The 16,521-nt window shown below is 48.1% G+C and overlaps 1 protein-coding gene across 2 annotated transcripts in view; it reads right to left on the reverse strand.

Moving 5' to 3' along the window:
• AK3 (adenylate kinase 3) overlaps window positions 1–6,200 on the reverse strand; it is a 28,202-nt gene extending 22,002 nt beyond the window's left edge. Inside the window, exon 1 of one of the 2 annotated variants that reach the window (XM_077249151.1) lies at window positions 5,603–6,200. In XM_077249151.1, the coding sequence (XP_077105266.1) occupies window positions 5,603–5,750 (148 nt within the window). In that variant the 5' untranslated portion in view covers window positions 5,751–6,200. The remainder of the gene's footprint in view (window positions 1–5,602) is intronic. The other variant, XM_077249152.1, reaches the window with a different exon arrangement.
• Between the last annotated feature and the right edge of the window lie 10,321 nt (window positions 6,201–16,521).

Genomic DNA, 16,521 nt, shown 5'->3' on the forward strand with positions numbered 1-16,521 from the left:
GGGAGTTTCCAATAACACCTGTCTAAGGCCATATGCACACATTCAGTATTTTTTGCGTTTTTTTGCTATAAAAACGTGATAAAAACACGAAAAAAAACGCTTACATATGCATCCTATTATTTACAGTGTATTCCGCATTTCTTGTGCAAATGTTGCATTTTTTTCCGCGAAAAAAATCGCATCGCGGAAAAAAAAGCAACATGTTCATTAAATTTGCGGAATTGCGGGGATTCCGCACACCTAGGAATGCATTGATCTGCTTACTTTCCGCATGGGGCTATGCACACTATGCGGGAAGTAAGCAGATCATGTGCGGCTGGTACCCAGGGTGGAGGAGAGGAGACTCTCCTCCACAGACTGGGCACCGTATAATTGGTAAAAAAAAAAAGAATTAAAATAAAAAATAGTCATATACTCACCTTCGATGGCCCCCGGAGTCTTCCCGCCTCTCAGCGGTGCATGCTGCCGCTTCCGTTCCTATAGATGGTGTGTGTGAAGGACCTGCGATGACGTCACGGTCACATGACCGCGATGACATCACGGTCGCGTGACCGCGACGTCATCGAAGGTCCTGCACACACACAACATCTATAGGAACGGACGCCGCTGAGGAGATCGGCTGTCTGCAGGTGAGTATACCCATTTTTTTTTTTTTTAAACATTCTATCTTTTACTATTGATGCTGCATAGGCAGCATCTATAGTAAAAAGTTGGTCACACTTGTCAAACACTATGTTTGACAAGTGTGACCAAGCTGTCAATCAGTTTTCCAAGCGATGCTACAGATCGCTTGGAAAACTTTAGCATTCTGCAAGCTAATTTCGCTTGCAAAATGCTAAAAAAAAGCGAAAAAAAACAGGAAAAAAAAAACGCAAAAAAAAATGCGGATTTCTTGCAGAAAATTTCCGGTTTTCTTCAGGAAATTTCTGCAAGAAATCCTGACATGTGCACATACCCTTAGTTTCTGCACAAGGGGTTGGAACAGGGGCTAGCCACAAATACTTTAAAAGTTCAAGTCTTGGCTTTAAGAGCCCTGTACAATTACGACCCGGCTGGGAATCGGGGGATATCCAGGTTTATCAAAGCGTTGGCCAGGTCTAGACCCATCCCCTCTCTGTTTACTCCTCCTTGGGATTTAAACTTGGATCTTACATCCCTATCCAATCCTCCTTTTGAACCCTTGTCAGAGGCTTCTCTGGGAATCTGTCCATTAAAACATCACTTTATGATTCGGTGGGTTTCCAAGTTCATCAGGGCAGCAGGTAGATCAAGACCACTTCCAGTAAAAGTTACCCCTCAATGGGATTTAAATTTGGTCCCTAAAGCCCTGACTAAACCTCCCTTCGAGCCCTTAGGAGATATCCCATTGAAATTCCTATCCCTCAAAACATCCCTGCTCATCGCCCTCACGTCTGCACGTAGAGTTAGCGACATACAGGCTCTATCTGCTAACCCTCCTTACACACAGTTCTTGGAGGATAGGGTTGTTCTCAAAATAGACCCAGCATACCTCCCGAAGATAGCATCCCGGTTTCATAGAACTCAAGAGATATCTCTCCCCTCCTTCTGTCCCAACCCTAAAAACAAGGAGGAAGAATCCTTACACACACTAGATGTCCGGAGATGCCTCATGCATTACATAGAAGCCACCAGAGAGAGTAGGGAGGATGCCTCTCTTTTTGTGTGTTTTTAGGGTCCCCAGAAGGGGAAAAAAGCCTCCAAAGCCACTTTGGCGAGATGGATCACGGATGCCATCAGCCTATCATATTCATCAAGTGGAATGTCCGTCCCGGCAGAAGTCAAGGCTCACTCAACGAGAGCAGTAGCAACCTCTTGGGCGGAGAAGGCCGGAGCTTTAATTGACCAGATATGTAGAGCTGCTACCTGGTCCTCACCATCTACATTCTATAGGCACTATAGATTGGACCTTATCTCCTCTTCAGACCTCACCTTCGGTAAAAGGGTTCTGGAAGCGGTGGTCCCTCCCTGAATATACATTCTCTGCAAATCTCTCCGTGGTGCCGTCATGGGCGTCAGAGAAAAATATAGTTCTTACCGATAACGGTATTTCTCTGAGCCCATGACGGCACCCGTACATTCCCTCCCTTCACTTGTGGGTGTGCACACTAACATAGTGCCATATCCTATTTATATGATTAAGTCACGCGATATCTCAATTAAGTTAAGTAATGTTAAAAGTAATACACTATTCCAGTCTCCCATCGTTCTCTAGTAAACAACTGATGCGGGAGAGTGGTACCACCTTTTTATCTGTAGGTTTCCGGTCCTTGGTGGGCGGATCCCCTCTCTCCGTGATGCCGTCATGGGCTCAGAGAAATACCGTTATCGGTAAGAACTATATTTTTTTTCATAAAACAATTATGTTTCATCACCACATTCTGGGAGCTGAAACTTTTTACATTTTTGGCAAACATTTCTGTATGAGGGCTTATTTTTTTTGCTCGAAGTGTTGTAGATTTATTGGTACCATTTTGGGTACCTATCGCTTTTTATTCAGATTTCTCAGATGCAAAATAAACAAAAGCCAGCAATTCAGTTATTGCTTTTATATATTTTTTTCTGCGCAGTTCACTGTGCCATAAAAGTGATAAGACAGATTTTGCTTTTTGTAAGCAGCTTCTTTACTGCTAAGAGAACAGGTTTTGCCTGCAGAAAAAAAAGCAAAAATGCAAGGTGTGAACATAGTCTTATATACAGGTCCTTCTCACAAAATTAGATCATCAAAAAGTACATTTATTTCAGTTCTACAATACAAAAAGTGAAACTCATATTATATAGACATTACAAACAGAGTGATCTATTCCTAGTGTTTATTTCTGTTAACCATTGACTAATACATTTTGATTTTGGAGTGCCGACAACCAGTCCTCCTTTCAATATCTTAGTATTTGGCAAGTTTACTAGAAGCAATGCCTTAGTAGTGGGCCAAGTTCAGACTTCACATTGTAGAACAACTGCAGAACAAAAACAATAGGAAAGAAAATGGTAAATTTACACTACAACAGCCAATTGGCCAGTCCAGATACTAGGCCCATTCGGCAACACATGGGGATCCTTTTCTGAGAGCTTGTGTGGTCTGCATCATTTCTACATGTAGAGTGTACACAATGGTCCCGATTCAGCAAAGCTTTTAAGCCCTTATTCTTGTGTAAAAATCTTTGAAAATTCACAAAATGGTAGGACACCACTTCAGGCTGCACTAAAATGTTGAAATTCTCACGCCATTTTTGCCTAGTTCCAAGAAAGTGGGCGAGCTGACGTGGGATGGAGCCGTAAAGAACAATGACATTTGCTACACTACACCACAAATCTTACTCCAGCAGGGACTATAGCAGGACCTGTGGGCGGCACATGGAGACACACGCCACTCATCCAATGCTCATCCAAGGGGTGTGCGTCTATTAATGAATCGGGGGTGTCTGACTCCAGGATTTTTCCTACTCAAGACCGGTGTAAACAACGCGGATCTTGATAAGTTGGGGCCTGAGGTTTTTTTTATATATGAATTTTGAAGCAAATTCTGTCCCAAAATCAACTTGAAAAAAAAAACAAAACAATGTTTCAAATACCCTTTGAATTAGTTTCCTGCTCATTTCAGTGGGAAAACAACTTCAGTGCACGTTGTGGAACACCTCCTTATGAATTCATGAGGGGTTTATGACTGAAGGGTAAAAAATAAAAACTGCAAATTTGAATATAGAATCAATTAAAGCAGAAAGAAAAAAAAAATACACTTCCATAAATGCAGCATAAAAATACATAGCAAAAATGTAGTCCTTTTCTTTGTGGCAACTGGTAGGTGGATTCATAACTGGCTTGGTGATGGGACCCAAAGAGTGGTCGTAAATGGCTGCACATCCAGTTGGAAGAATGTCTCAAGTGGGGTACCACAGGGTTCTGTCCTGGGCCCTGTATTGTTCAACATCTTTATCAATGATTTAGATGAAGGAATTGAGGGTACACTGATTAAATTTGCTGATGACACAAAGCTAGGAGGGATAGCTAATACTAGAGAAGATTCAACAAGATATAAACTGGAGCAGTGGGCAGCAACTAACAGAATGATTTTTAACAGGGAAAAATGCAAAGTACTACATCTGGGCAATAAAAATGAAAAAAGCATATACAGAATGGGAGGAATAGGGCTAAGCAATAGCACATGTGAAAAAGACTTGTGTATACTAATAGATCACAGACTAAACATGAGTCAACAGTGTGATGCAGCAACAAAAAAGGCAAATACAATTCTGGGATAGAAGCATACAGTCTAGATCACGTGAAGTCATTATTGCCCTCTACTCCTCTTTGGTCAGACCTCACCTGGAATACTGTGTCCAGTTTTGGGCACCACATTTTAAAAAAAGACATCAACAAACTGGAGCAAGTTCAGAAAAGAGCGACCAGAATGGTGACCGGTCTGCAAACCATGTCCTATGAGGAACGGTTACAGGATTTGGGAATGTTTAGCTTGCAAAAAAAAAAAAGACAGAGGAGACTTAATAGCTGTCTACAAATATCTCAAGGGCTGTCACATTGTAGAAGGATCATCCTTATTCTCATTTGCACAAGGAAAGACTAGAAGCAATGGGATGAAACTGAATGGGAGGAGACACAGATTAGATATTAGAAAAAACTTTTTGACAGTGAGGGTGATCAATGAGTGGAACAGGCTGCCACGAGAGGTGGTGAGCTCTCCTTCAATGGAAGTCTTTAAACAGAGGCTGGGCAGACATCTGTCTGGGATGATTTAGTGAATCCTGCTTTGAGCAGGGGGTTGGACCAGATGACCCAGGAGGTCCCTTCCAACTCTACCATTCTATGATTCTATAACATGCTCCTTAAAGGGACACTGTCACCTGAATTTGGAGGGAACAATTTTCAGCCATAGGGGCGGGGTTTTCGGGTGTTTGATTCACCCTTTCCTTACCGGCTGGCTGCATACTGGCTGCAATATTGGATTGAAGTTCATTCTCTGTCCTCCATAGTACACGCCTGCTCAAGGCAATCTTGCCTTACGCAGGCGTGTCTATGACGCCGGTATAGTTGAATGCGGGGCCGGGAGTGTGCCGCGACAGCGGGGAGAGTGTGCCGACAGCGGCACATTCGAGCGGCCCACTACTGCCATTGGCCCTTCTGGCATTTGCCAGAACTGCCCTATGGCCAGTCCGGCTCTGACTGAGGGGCATAACTATGGAACAGAGGGGACAGCGCAGGAGAAAAAGAAACACTTCCAGAATTAGAGGAGCAGCACAAATTGGAGGAGGGTACACGGTATAAATAAAAAAAAAATCCTATGAAATGTCGGCCTTAACAAAGACGGATCGGGTGGTGCAGGGAATAATGGGCGCTGTTATAAATCCTGTGCACGTGGTTGCCCCTAGCAACCGGCCACACTCCAGCTGTCACAGAAGGGTCTGAGCACAATGGCAGAAGAGATCTGACTGGGGGATGGAGACAAACTGCAGGACGCTCCCATGGAGAGCAGGACCACAGGCTGTGAGCTCTGGAGCTGCCCGGACTCTGTCACCTTCACCCCAGCAGCCATCCTGCCGCAGAACACCACCACATTGCCCGCCCGTACCTGTCTTCTTCTGCATGTTCAGCCTCAGCAGGTCTCCGCTGGACAAGTGCTTGAGCGCGAAGTGTTTCACGATCCTGTCGGAGATCGTCCCCTTCCCTGAGCCCGGGGGTCCCATGATCACCGCCCGGAACAGCACGCGAGCCGCCATTGTGCCGATAGTGTGACAGATCAGTCAGAAAAGTTGATAGCAGTTGTTAAGGCACAGTGGCCTGTACGATCAGCTCCTGTACGATCAGCTCCTGCACGATCAGCTCCTGCACGATCAGCTCCTGCACGATCAGCTCCTGCACGATCAGCTCCTGTACGATCGCTGGCGCGCAGGTCAGTACTGTGCCTTACAAAATGGGAAAAAAAACTTAGGAAAGAAAGTGCACAGACTTCACGTGAGACCCGGGCTGCGATCACGTCCTGCGCCCCCTCCTCCAGCATGGCCTCGGTTATTCCTCCCCCTGAGCTCTGCACTCCACCCCCAGTGTCTCAGGTGACGGAGGAGGAGATCCGCCGCTGACGGCTCCGGCGGGGGGTAGGAAGTGTCCGCAGCCGCCCCTCTGCTGCCATCACTCACAGCCGATTTGTCTCAGTGACCACGGACCACCGTGACTGACTAGAACAGAGGCATGGGAAAGCCGCAGGGACAGTGCTGACGTCATGAGCATGTGACCGCAGCTATGCTGCAAGTTTCACTGCACGCTACACACACGGCTGCACTGTGCACTACACATATAGCTCTACACTGTGCAGTCTGTACACACAAAAATGCAATAGAAAGCTCTGCACCTTACACTGAAAACACAGGACTGCACGTGTACTTACTGTATATACACGGCTCTGCACCGTGCCCTCTACACACACAGCTCTGCACCGTACCCTCTACACACACAGCTCTGCACCGTGCCCTCTACACACACAGCTCTGCACCGTGCCCTCTACACACACAGCTCTGCACCGTACCCTCTACACACACAGCTCTGCACCGTGCCCTCTACACACAGCTCTGCACCGTACCCTCTACACACACAGCTCTGCACCGTGCCCTCTACACACACAGCTCTGCACCGTGCCCTCTACACACACTCACAGCTCTGCACCGTGCCCTCTACACACACTCACAGCTCTGCACCGTGCCCTCTACACACACAGCTCTGCACCGTGCCCTCTACACACACTCACAGCTCTGCACCGTGCCCTCTACACACACAGCTCTGCACCGTGCCCTCTACACACACTAACAGCTCTGCACCGTGCCCTCTACACACACTCACAGCTCTGCACCGTGCCCTCTACACTCACAGCTCTGCACCGTGCCCTCTACACACACTCAAAGCTCTGCACCGTGCCCTCTACACTCACAGCTCTGCACCGTGCCCTCTACACACACTCACAGCTCTGCACCGTGCCCTCTACACACACAGCTCTGCACCGTGCCCTCTACACACACTCACAGCTCTGCATCGTGCCCTCTACACACACTCACAGCTTGCACCGTGCCCTCTACACACACAGCTCTGCACCGTCCCCTCTACACTCACAGCTCTGCACCGTGCCCTCTACACACACTCAAAGCTCTGCACCGTGCCCTCTACACTCACAGCTCTGCACCGTGCCCTCTACACACACTCACAGCTCTGCACCGTGCCCTCTACACTCACAGCTCTGCACCGTGCCCTCTACACACACAGCTCTGCACCGTGCCCTCTACACACAAAGCTCTGCACCGTGCCCTCTACACACACTCACAGCTCTGCACCGTGCCCTCTACACACACTCACAGCTTGCACCGTGCCCTCCACACACACAGCTCTGCACCGTGCCCTCTACACTCACAGCTCTGCACCGTGCCCTCTACACACACAGCTCTGCACCGTGCCCTCTACACACACAGCTCTGCACCGTGCCCTCTACACACACTCACAGCTCTGCACCGTGCCCTCTACACACACTCACAGCTTGCACCGTGCCCTCCACACACACAGCTCTGCACCGTGCCCTCTACAATCACAGCTCTGCACCGTGCCCTCTACACACACAGCTCTGCACCGTGCCCTCTACACACACAGCTCTGCACCGTGCCCTCTACACACACTCACAGCTCTGCACCGTGCCCTCTACACTCACAGCTCTGCACCGTGCCCTCTACACACACAGCTCTGCACCGTGCCCTCTACACACACAGCTCTGCACCGTGCCCTCTACACACACTCACAGCTCTGCACCGTGCCCTCTACACTCACAGCTCTGCATCGTGCCCTCTACACACACTCACAGCTCTGCACCGTGCCCTCTACACACACTCACAGCTCTGCACCGTGCCCTCTACACACACAGCTCTGCACCGTGCCCTCTACACACACTCACAGCTCTGCACCGTGCCCTCTACACTCACAGCTCTGCACCGTGCCCTCTACACACACAGCTCTGCACCGTGCCCTCTACACACACAGCTCTGCACCGTGCCCTCTACACACACTCACAGCTCTGCACCGTGCCCTCTACACACACTCACAGCTCTGCACCGTGCCCTCTACACACACTAACAGCTCTGCACCGTGCCCTCTACACACACTCACAGCTCTGCACCGTGCCCTCTACACACACTCACAGCTCTGCACCGTGCCCTCTACACACACTCACAGCTCTGCACCGTGCCCTCTACACTCACAGCTCTGCACCGTGCCCTCTACACACACAGCTCTGCACCGTGCCCTCTACACACACAGCTCTGCACCGTGCCCTCTACACACACTCACAGCTCTGCATCGTGCCCTCTACACACACTCACAGCTTGCACCGTGCCCTCTACACACACAGCTCTGCACCGTGCCCTCTACACTCACAGCTCTGCACCGTGCCCTCTACACACACAGCTCTGCACCGTGCCCTCTACACACACAGCTCTGCACCGTGCCCTCTACACACACTCACAGCTCTGCACCGTGCCCTCTACACTCACAGCTCTGCACCGTGTCCTCTACACACACAGCTCTGCACCGTGCCCTCTACACTCACAGCTCTGCACCATGCCCTCTACACACACAGCTCTGCACCTTGCCCTCTACACACACTAACAGCTCTGCACCGTGCCCTCTACACACACAGCTCTGCACCGTGCCCTCTACACATGCAGCGCCCCCACTGTCGCAGGGCTGAGGGGTACCCGGCACCGGGTCTCTGTTATGACCCCAATGGCAGAGGGTCTCAGAAATAAATACCAAGTCTGCAAACACAAAAAACCAGCTCATAGGGCAGTGGTAACTGGGCTGACCGTATATCTAATCCTAGCACCACAAATAGCAGCAGCCGGGGAACGTGCCTACGTTGGTTCTAGACATCTCGCGCCAGCCGGAGAACTAACTAACCCTAGAAGGGAAAAGATAGACCTTTCTTGCCTCCAGAGAAAAGACCCCAAAAGTTGGATACAAGCCCCCAACAAATAATAACGGTGAGGTAAGAAGAAAAGACAAACGTAAGAATGAACTAGGTATTTAGCAAAGAGAGGCCCACTGACTAATAGCAGAATATAGTAAGATGACTTATACGGTCAGCAAAAACCCTATCAAAATTTCCACGCTGGATATTCAAGAACCCCCGAACCGTCTAATGGCCCGGGGGGAGAATACCAGCCCCCTAGAGCTTCCAGCAAAATCAGGAATCACATTTAGTACAAGCTGGACAAAAAATAAGAGCAATGCAAATAACCAAAAAACAAGGAAGCAAGACTTAGCTTAATTTTGCAAGAGCCAGGACCAGCAGACAGGAGCAAACAGAAAGGACTGATTACAACGATGCCAGGCACCAGACTGAGAATTCAGGAAGTTCATATAGCAACACCCCTGGACTAACGACCCAGGTGGGTGCCAAACTGAGGAAAGACAATCCCAGAGTCATATCACTAGTGACCACAAGAGGGAGCCAAAAAAGTCTAATTCACAACAGTACCCCCCCTTTAAGGAGGGGTCACCGAACCCTCACCAAGACCACCAGGGCGATCAGGATGAGCAGCGTGAAAGGCACGAACTAAATCGGCCGCATGCACATCAGAGGCAACCACCCAGGAATTATCCTCCTGACCATAGCCCTTCCACTTGACCAGATACTGAAGCCTCCGCCTGGAGAGACGAGAATCCAAGATCTTCTCCACCACGTACTCCAACTCGCCCTCAACCAACACCGGAGCAGGAGGCTCAACAGAAGGAACCACAGGTACAACGTACCGCCGCAACAAAGACCTATGGAACACGTTGTGAATGGCAAACGACACCGGAAGATCCAAGCGAAAGGACACAGGATTAAGGATTTCCAATATCTTGTAAGGACCGATGAAGCGAGGCTTAAATTTAGGAGAGGAGACCTTCATAGGAACAAATCGAGAAGACAGCCATACCAAATCCCCAACACGAAGTCGGGGACCCACACCGCGGCGGCGGTTGGCAAACCGCTGAGCCTTCTCCTGTGACAACTTTAAGTTGTCCAGCACATGATTCCAAATCTGCTGCAACCTATCCACCACAGAATCTACCCCAGGACAGTCAGAAGGCTCCACATGTCCCGAGGAAAAACGAGGATGGAAACCAGAGTTGCAGAAAAATGGCGAAACCAAAGTAGCGGAACTAGCCCGATTATTAAGGGCAAACTCAGCCAACGGCAAGAAGGTCACCCAATCATCCTGATCTGCAGAAACAAAACACCTCAAATAGGCCTCCAGAGTCTGATTAGTTCGCTCCGTTTGTCCATTAGTCTGAGGATGAAAGGCAGACGAAAACGACAAATCAATGCCCATCTTAGCACAAAAGGATCGCCAGAACCTGGAAACAAACTGGGATCCTCTGTCAGACACGATATTCTCAGGAATGCCGTGTAAACGAACCACATTCTGAAAGAACACAGGAACCAGATCGGAAGAGGAAGGCAGCTTAGGCAAAGATACCAAATGGACCATCTTGGAAAAGCGATCACATACCACCCAGATGACAGACATGCCCTGAGACACCGGAAGATCTGAAATGAAATCCATGGAAATGTGTGTCCAAGGCCTCTTCGGGACAGGCAAGGGCAAGAGCAACCCGCTGGCACGAGAACAGCAAGGCTTAGCTCGAGCACAAGTCCCACAGGACTGCACAAATGACCGCACATCCCATGACAAGGAAGGCCACCAAAAGGACCTAGCCACCAAATCTCTGGTGCCAAAAATTCCCGGATGCCCTGCCAACACCGAGGAATGAACCTCGGAAATGACTCTGCTGGTCCACTTATCAGGAACAAACAGTCTGTCAGGTGGACAAGAGTCAGGTCTACCAGCCTGAAATCTCTGCAACACACGTCGCAAATCTGGAGAAATGGCTGACAAGATTACTCCCTCTTTAAGAATACCAACTGGTTCTGCGACTCCAGGAGAGTCAGGCACAAAGCTCCTTGAAAGAGCATCAGCCTTCACATTCTTTGAACCTGGTAAATACGAGACCACAAAGTCAAAACGGGAGAAAAACAATGACCAACGGGCCTGTCTAGGATTCAGGCGTTTAGCAGACTCGAGATACATCAAATTTTTGTGATCAGTCAAGACCACCACACGATGCTTAGCACCCTCGAGCCAATGACGCCACTCCTCAAATGCCCACTTCATGGCCAGCAACTCCCGATTGCCAACATCATAATTCCGCTCAGCAGGCGAAAACTTCCTAGAGAAAAAAGCACATGGTCTCATTACAGAGCAACCAGGGCCTCTCTGCGACAAAACGGCCCCTGCCCCAATCTCAGAAGCATCCACTTCAACCTGAAAGGGAAGTGAGACATCAGGCTGGCACAAAACAGGCGCTGAAGTAAACCGGCGCTTCAACTCCTGGAAAGCTTCCATGGCTGCAGGAGCCCAGTTAGCAACATCAGAACCTTTCTTGGTCATATCCGTTAAAGGTTTAACAACGCTAGAAAAATTAGCGATAAAACGACGGTAGAAGTTAGCAAAACCCAAGAACTTCTGAGGACTCTTAACTGACGTGGGTTGAGTCCAATCATGAATAGCTCGGACCTTGACTGGGTCCATCTCCACCGCAGAAGGGGAAAAAATAAAACCCAAAAAGGGAACCTTCTGTACTCCAAAGAGACACTTTGAGCCCTTAACAAACAAAGCATTCTCACGCAAGACCTGAAACACCATCCTGACCTGCTCTACATGCGAGTCCCAATCATCAGAAAAAAACAGAATATCATCCAGATAAACAATCATAAATTTATCCAGATACTTCCGGAAAATATCATGCATAAAGGACTGAAACACTGAAGGAGCATTAGAGAGCCCGAAAGGCATCACCAAGTACTCAAAATGACCTTCGGGCGTATTAAATGCAGTTTTCCATTCATCTCCCTGCTTAATGCGCACAAGGTTGTACGCACCACGAAGATCTATCTTGGTGAACCACTTGGCACCTTTAATCCGGGCAAACAAGTCCGACAACAGAGGCAAAGGATACTGAAATTTAACAGTGATTTTATTCAGAAGCCGATAGTCAATACAAGGTCTCAAAGATCCGTCCTTCTTGGCCACAAAAAAGAATCCCGCACCAAGAGGGGAAGAGGATGGACGGATATGCCCCTTCTCCAGAGATTCCTTGATATACGAACGCATTGCGGTATGCTCAGGTACAGACAGATTAAATAGTCTTCCCTTAGGAAATTTACTACCTGGAATCAAATCTATAGCGCAGTCACAGTCCCTATGAGGAGGCAGAGCACTGGACCTGGACTCGCTGAATACATCCTGAAAATCAGTCAAATACTCAGGAACTTCCGAAGGAGTAGAGGAAGCAATAGACACCGGCGGGGAATCACCATGAATTCCCTGACAGCCCCAACTTGACACAGACATTGCCTTCCAATCCAAGACTGGATTATGGGTCTGTAACCACGGTAGACCCAAAACGACCAAATCATGCATTTTATGCAGAACAAGAAAACGAATCACCTCCCGATGTTCAGGAGTCATGCACATGGTTACCTGTGTCCAAAACTGCGGTTTATTTTCCACCAATGGCGTAGCATCAATACCTCTAAGAGGGATAGGATTTACCAATGGCTCAAGAACAAAACCACAGCGCCTGGCAAATGACAGATCCATAAGACTCAGGGCAGCACCTGAATCCACAAACGCCATAACAGGGTAGGAAGACAATGAGCAAATTAAAGTCACAGACAAAATAAATTTAGGTTGCAAATTACCAATGGCGACAGGGCTAACAACCCTTGTTAGGCGTTTAGAGCATGCTGATATAACATGTGTAGAATCACCACAGTAAAAACACAACCCATTCTGACGTCTATGATTTTTCCGTTCATTTCTAGTCTGAATTCTATCACATTGCATTAAATCAGGTGTCTGTTCAGACAACACCACCAGAGGATTAGCAGTTTTGCGCTCCCGCAAACGCCGATCAATTTGAATAGCCAGCGCCATGGAATCATTCAGACTTGTAGGAATGGAGAAACCCACCATCACATTCTTAATGGCTTCAGAAAGGCCATTTCTGAAATTTGCGGCCAGAGCACACTCATTCCACTGAGTAAGCACGGACCATTTCCGAAATTTTTGGCAATACACTTCAGCTTCATCCTGGCCCTGAGAAATAGCCAGCAAGGCTTTTTCTGCCTGAATTTCAAGATTGGGTTCCTCGTAAAGCAATACGAGCGCCAGAAAAAACGCATCAATATTCGCCAATGCCGGATCTCCTGGCGCTAGCGAGAAAGCCTAATCCTGAGGGTCGCCCCGCAAGAAAGAGATAACAATTTTAACTTGCTGAGCTGAGTCTCCAGACGAACGGGGTCTCAGAGATAGAAACAATTTACAATTATTCCTGAAATTCCTAAACTTAAATCGGTCTCCAGAGAACAGTTCAGGAATAGGTATTTTAGGTTCAGACATTGGACTACTGGTAACAAAATCTTGTATGCTCTGCACACGAACAGAAAGCTGATCCACACTTGTAATCAAAGTCTGGACATTCATGTCTGCAGCAAGCATAAGCCACTCAGAGGTAAAGGGGAGGAAGAAAGAGAGGAAAAAAAAAAACAACTCAGAATTTCCTTTCTTATTATCCCACTTCTGCAATGCATTAAACATTCAATGTTGGCCTGGCATACTGTTATGACCCCAATAGCAGAGGGTCTCAGAAATAAATACCAAGTCTGCAAACACAAAAAACCAGCTCATAAGGCAGCGGTAACTGGGCTGACCGTATATCTAATCCTAGCACCACAAATAGCAGCAGCCGGGGAACGTGCCTACGTTGGTTCTAGACGTCTCGCGCCAGCCGGAGAACTAACTAACCCTAGAAGGGAAAAGATAGACCTTTCTTGCCTCCAGAGAAAAGACCCCAAAAGTTGGATACAAGCCCCCAACAAATAATAACGGTGAGGTAAGAAGAAAAGACAAACGTAAGAATGAACTAGGTATTTAGCAAAGAGAGGCCCACTGACTAATAGCAGAATATAGTAGGATGACTTATACGGTCAGCAAAAACCCTATCAAAATTTCCACGCTGGATATTCAAGAACCCCCGAACCGTCTAACGGCCCGGGGGGAGAATACCAGCCCCCTAGAGCTTCCAGCAAAATCAGGAATCACATTTAGTACAAGCTGGACAAAAAATAAGAGCAATGCAAATAACCAAAAAACAAGGAAGCAAGACTTAGCTTAATTTTGCAAGAGCCAGGACCAGCAGACAGGAGCAAACAGAAAGGACTGATTACAACGATGCCAGGCACCAGACTGAGAATTCAGGAAGTTCATATAGCAACACCCCTGGACTAACGACCCAGGTGGGTGCCAAACTGAGGAAAGACAATCCCAGAGTCATATCACTAGTGACCACAAGAGGGAGCCAAAAAAGTCTAATTCACAACAGTCTCTGAGTCTCTGTTCTGGAGTTGTCACGGTGGCTAGACCCGGTCCGTGACCCTGCTGAGGGGCGTACAATTAAGGTGGAGGTATGGGATGTCGTTATGGTGCCGGTCGCAGTAAATAACGAGGACACCAGGTTGCAGTCTCTTTACCTCTTTACTGAAGGCTTCTGGATCCTCAGTCCGGAATACGGTTAGCCAGGCTGCGCAAGTCCGGCCGGTCCGATGGCACCTCCAGAGTTCCCTTTACAGGTGGAAATCTGTGCCTACCTTCTAGCGCTTGTGTGTTGCAGTCCTCCCCTGCTGTGCTTACGGGATAGTCCCCCACAACTGTTGTGTCTGTTTCTCGTGTTCCCTCACAACTGGATTCTGATGTTCTTCTCCGTCCCCCAGATGATATGGCTAGGACGTACCCGTATGACGGGGAGGCTCGGAGCTCTTCCGGGACCCTAGTGTCGCCCTTCTCCTAGTGTGCCCCCCATGTCTTCATAGGTGATTGGTGTGAGACAGCCCGCCTATAGCTGACTGTCCTGCCGTAGGTTTGAAGTATTGCTTGGAGCCTGATACTTCCTCGGCGTTCCGGCCACCGGCTACGCGCCTCAGTAGGATGTTGCCTCGATCTTACAGCACGACTCCCACTGGTATTTCTCCTTGTTGCGTTGATCTCGTTTCTCACTCAGCACAATATACCTCGCTTCTTGTCCTTTCTTAGGGTACCGCCGCGATCAGGTGCAGGCGCGGTCCCGTAACGTTCTCTCTGTTCGCTAGGCCTCTGTCAGGATCCCACCCCTGACAGGGACCCCTCTGAATCTTCCCCTACAACACCCTCTGCCACAAGGTGTTGCCTGGTTCCAACCCAGTCAGCTTTCTCATCTGACTTCCTATCCAACCCCCAGTTTTACCAGACTGTGAGGAGTGGCCTAATGCATAGTGCCCTTAGCTCCCCCTGGAGGCCAGACTGTGAAATGTATTGGTGTCTGTGATACCTGGTCAGATGAACTCCTTCAGTGCCATTAGACGTACCATAGCCCCCCTTAGTGGCGGAGCAACAGTACTGCAACGACCAGGACTCTGGGGCGCTGCACTCCCCCCCGGTTAAATCCAGTACTCCTGGACTGGGAAGAAAACAACAATACATGTCAGCAAAAAGACATACAATTTTTGAAATGCAATAACAAGTAAACTTTAACAGAGCTTCCCTTTATGGGAGGTGAGGACACTTGAACGTTACAAACATGGTTAAATATTTAAGTAACATACTATAAATAACTTCTTTTACCCAACCGGGTATTCTACTAAGTGCAAATTTTTGAACAATAATTTAACTTTGCCTTTAAGGACGTACTCGCTGAATCCACTAAAGACCTTCTTATAAAACATTATAAGGCTAATCAACTTTTCTGCATTCTCCTTCTTTACGTCTGCAGGACCGCCTGTCCTATCCGCTCCAGGCCTACTGCCTCTCCTTTCTGTTACAGGACCGCCCCTTTCTGCCCGGGCCTACTGCCTTTCTACTACTATACACGGTATAGAACTTATCATCCATCTTTCATTTCAGGACTACTGAGCCAGCTCTGTATGGCTCCTAGGAGGACTCACTGACTAACCCCGTACGGGTTCACTTTCTGTCCTCATTCTTCTATCAACATCATTAAACATTTCTCACAATCAACTAGTTAGCTACATTTAACTTCTTTCAAGACATTATTGCCATTTAACCATCTTAAGGCAACACTGTTCATAAGTGCAATATGTGAACATCCCCTTTAAGAGGGGACCAAGTCTCTATGAGGTAGTGCAACGTCTCAAGCTGCAAGTCTGTTCGCAGTAAAGACTCCGGTGCTGGTTCCAAGACCAGTGTCTTCGCAAAGAGTCCTTTCCTTGTGTAAAACCAGTAGAGAGCACCTTTAAGAAGGTGCAAACTATGTACAAAAAGTTTGTAATCATGCATTGTTCATGATTCAGCAGTTCTTTCAATGATGAATAAACAAGAAACAAAAACAAAAAGCAGAGGAAGGGATCCCGGGTAAACA

The sequence above is a fragment of the Ranitomeya variabilis genome, chromosome 1 (assembly GCF_051348905.1).
Source record: "Ranitomeya variabilis isolate aRanVar5 chromosome 1, aRanVar5.hap1, whole genome shotgun sequence".
NCBI lineage: Eukaryota > Metazoa > Chordata > Amphibia > Anura > Dendrobatidae > Ranitomeya > Ranitomeya variabilis.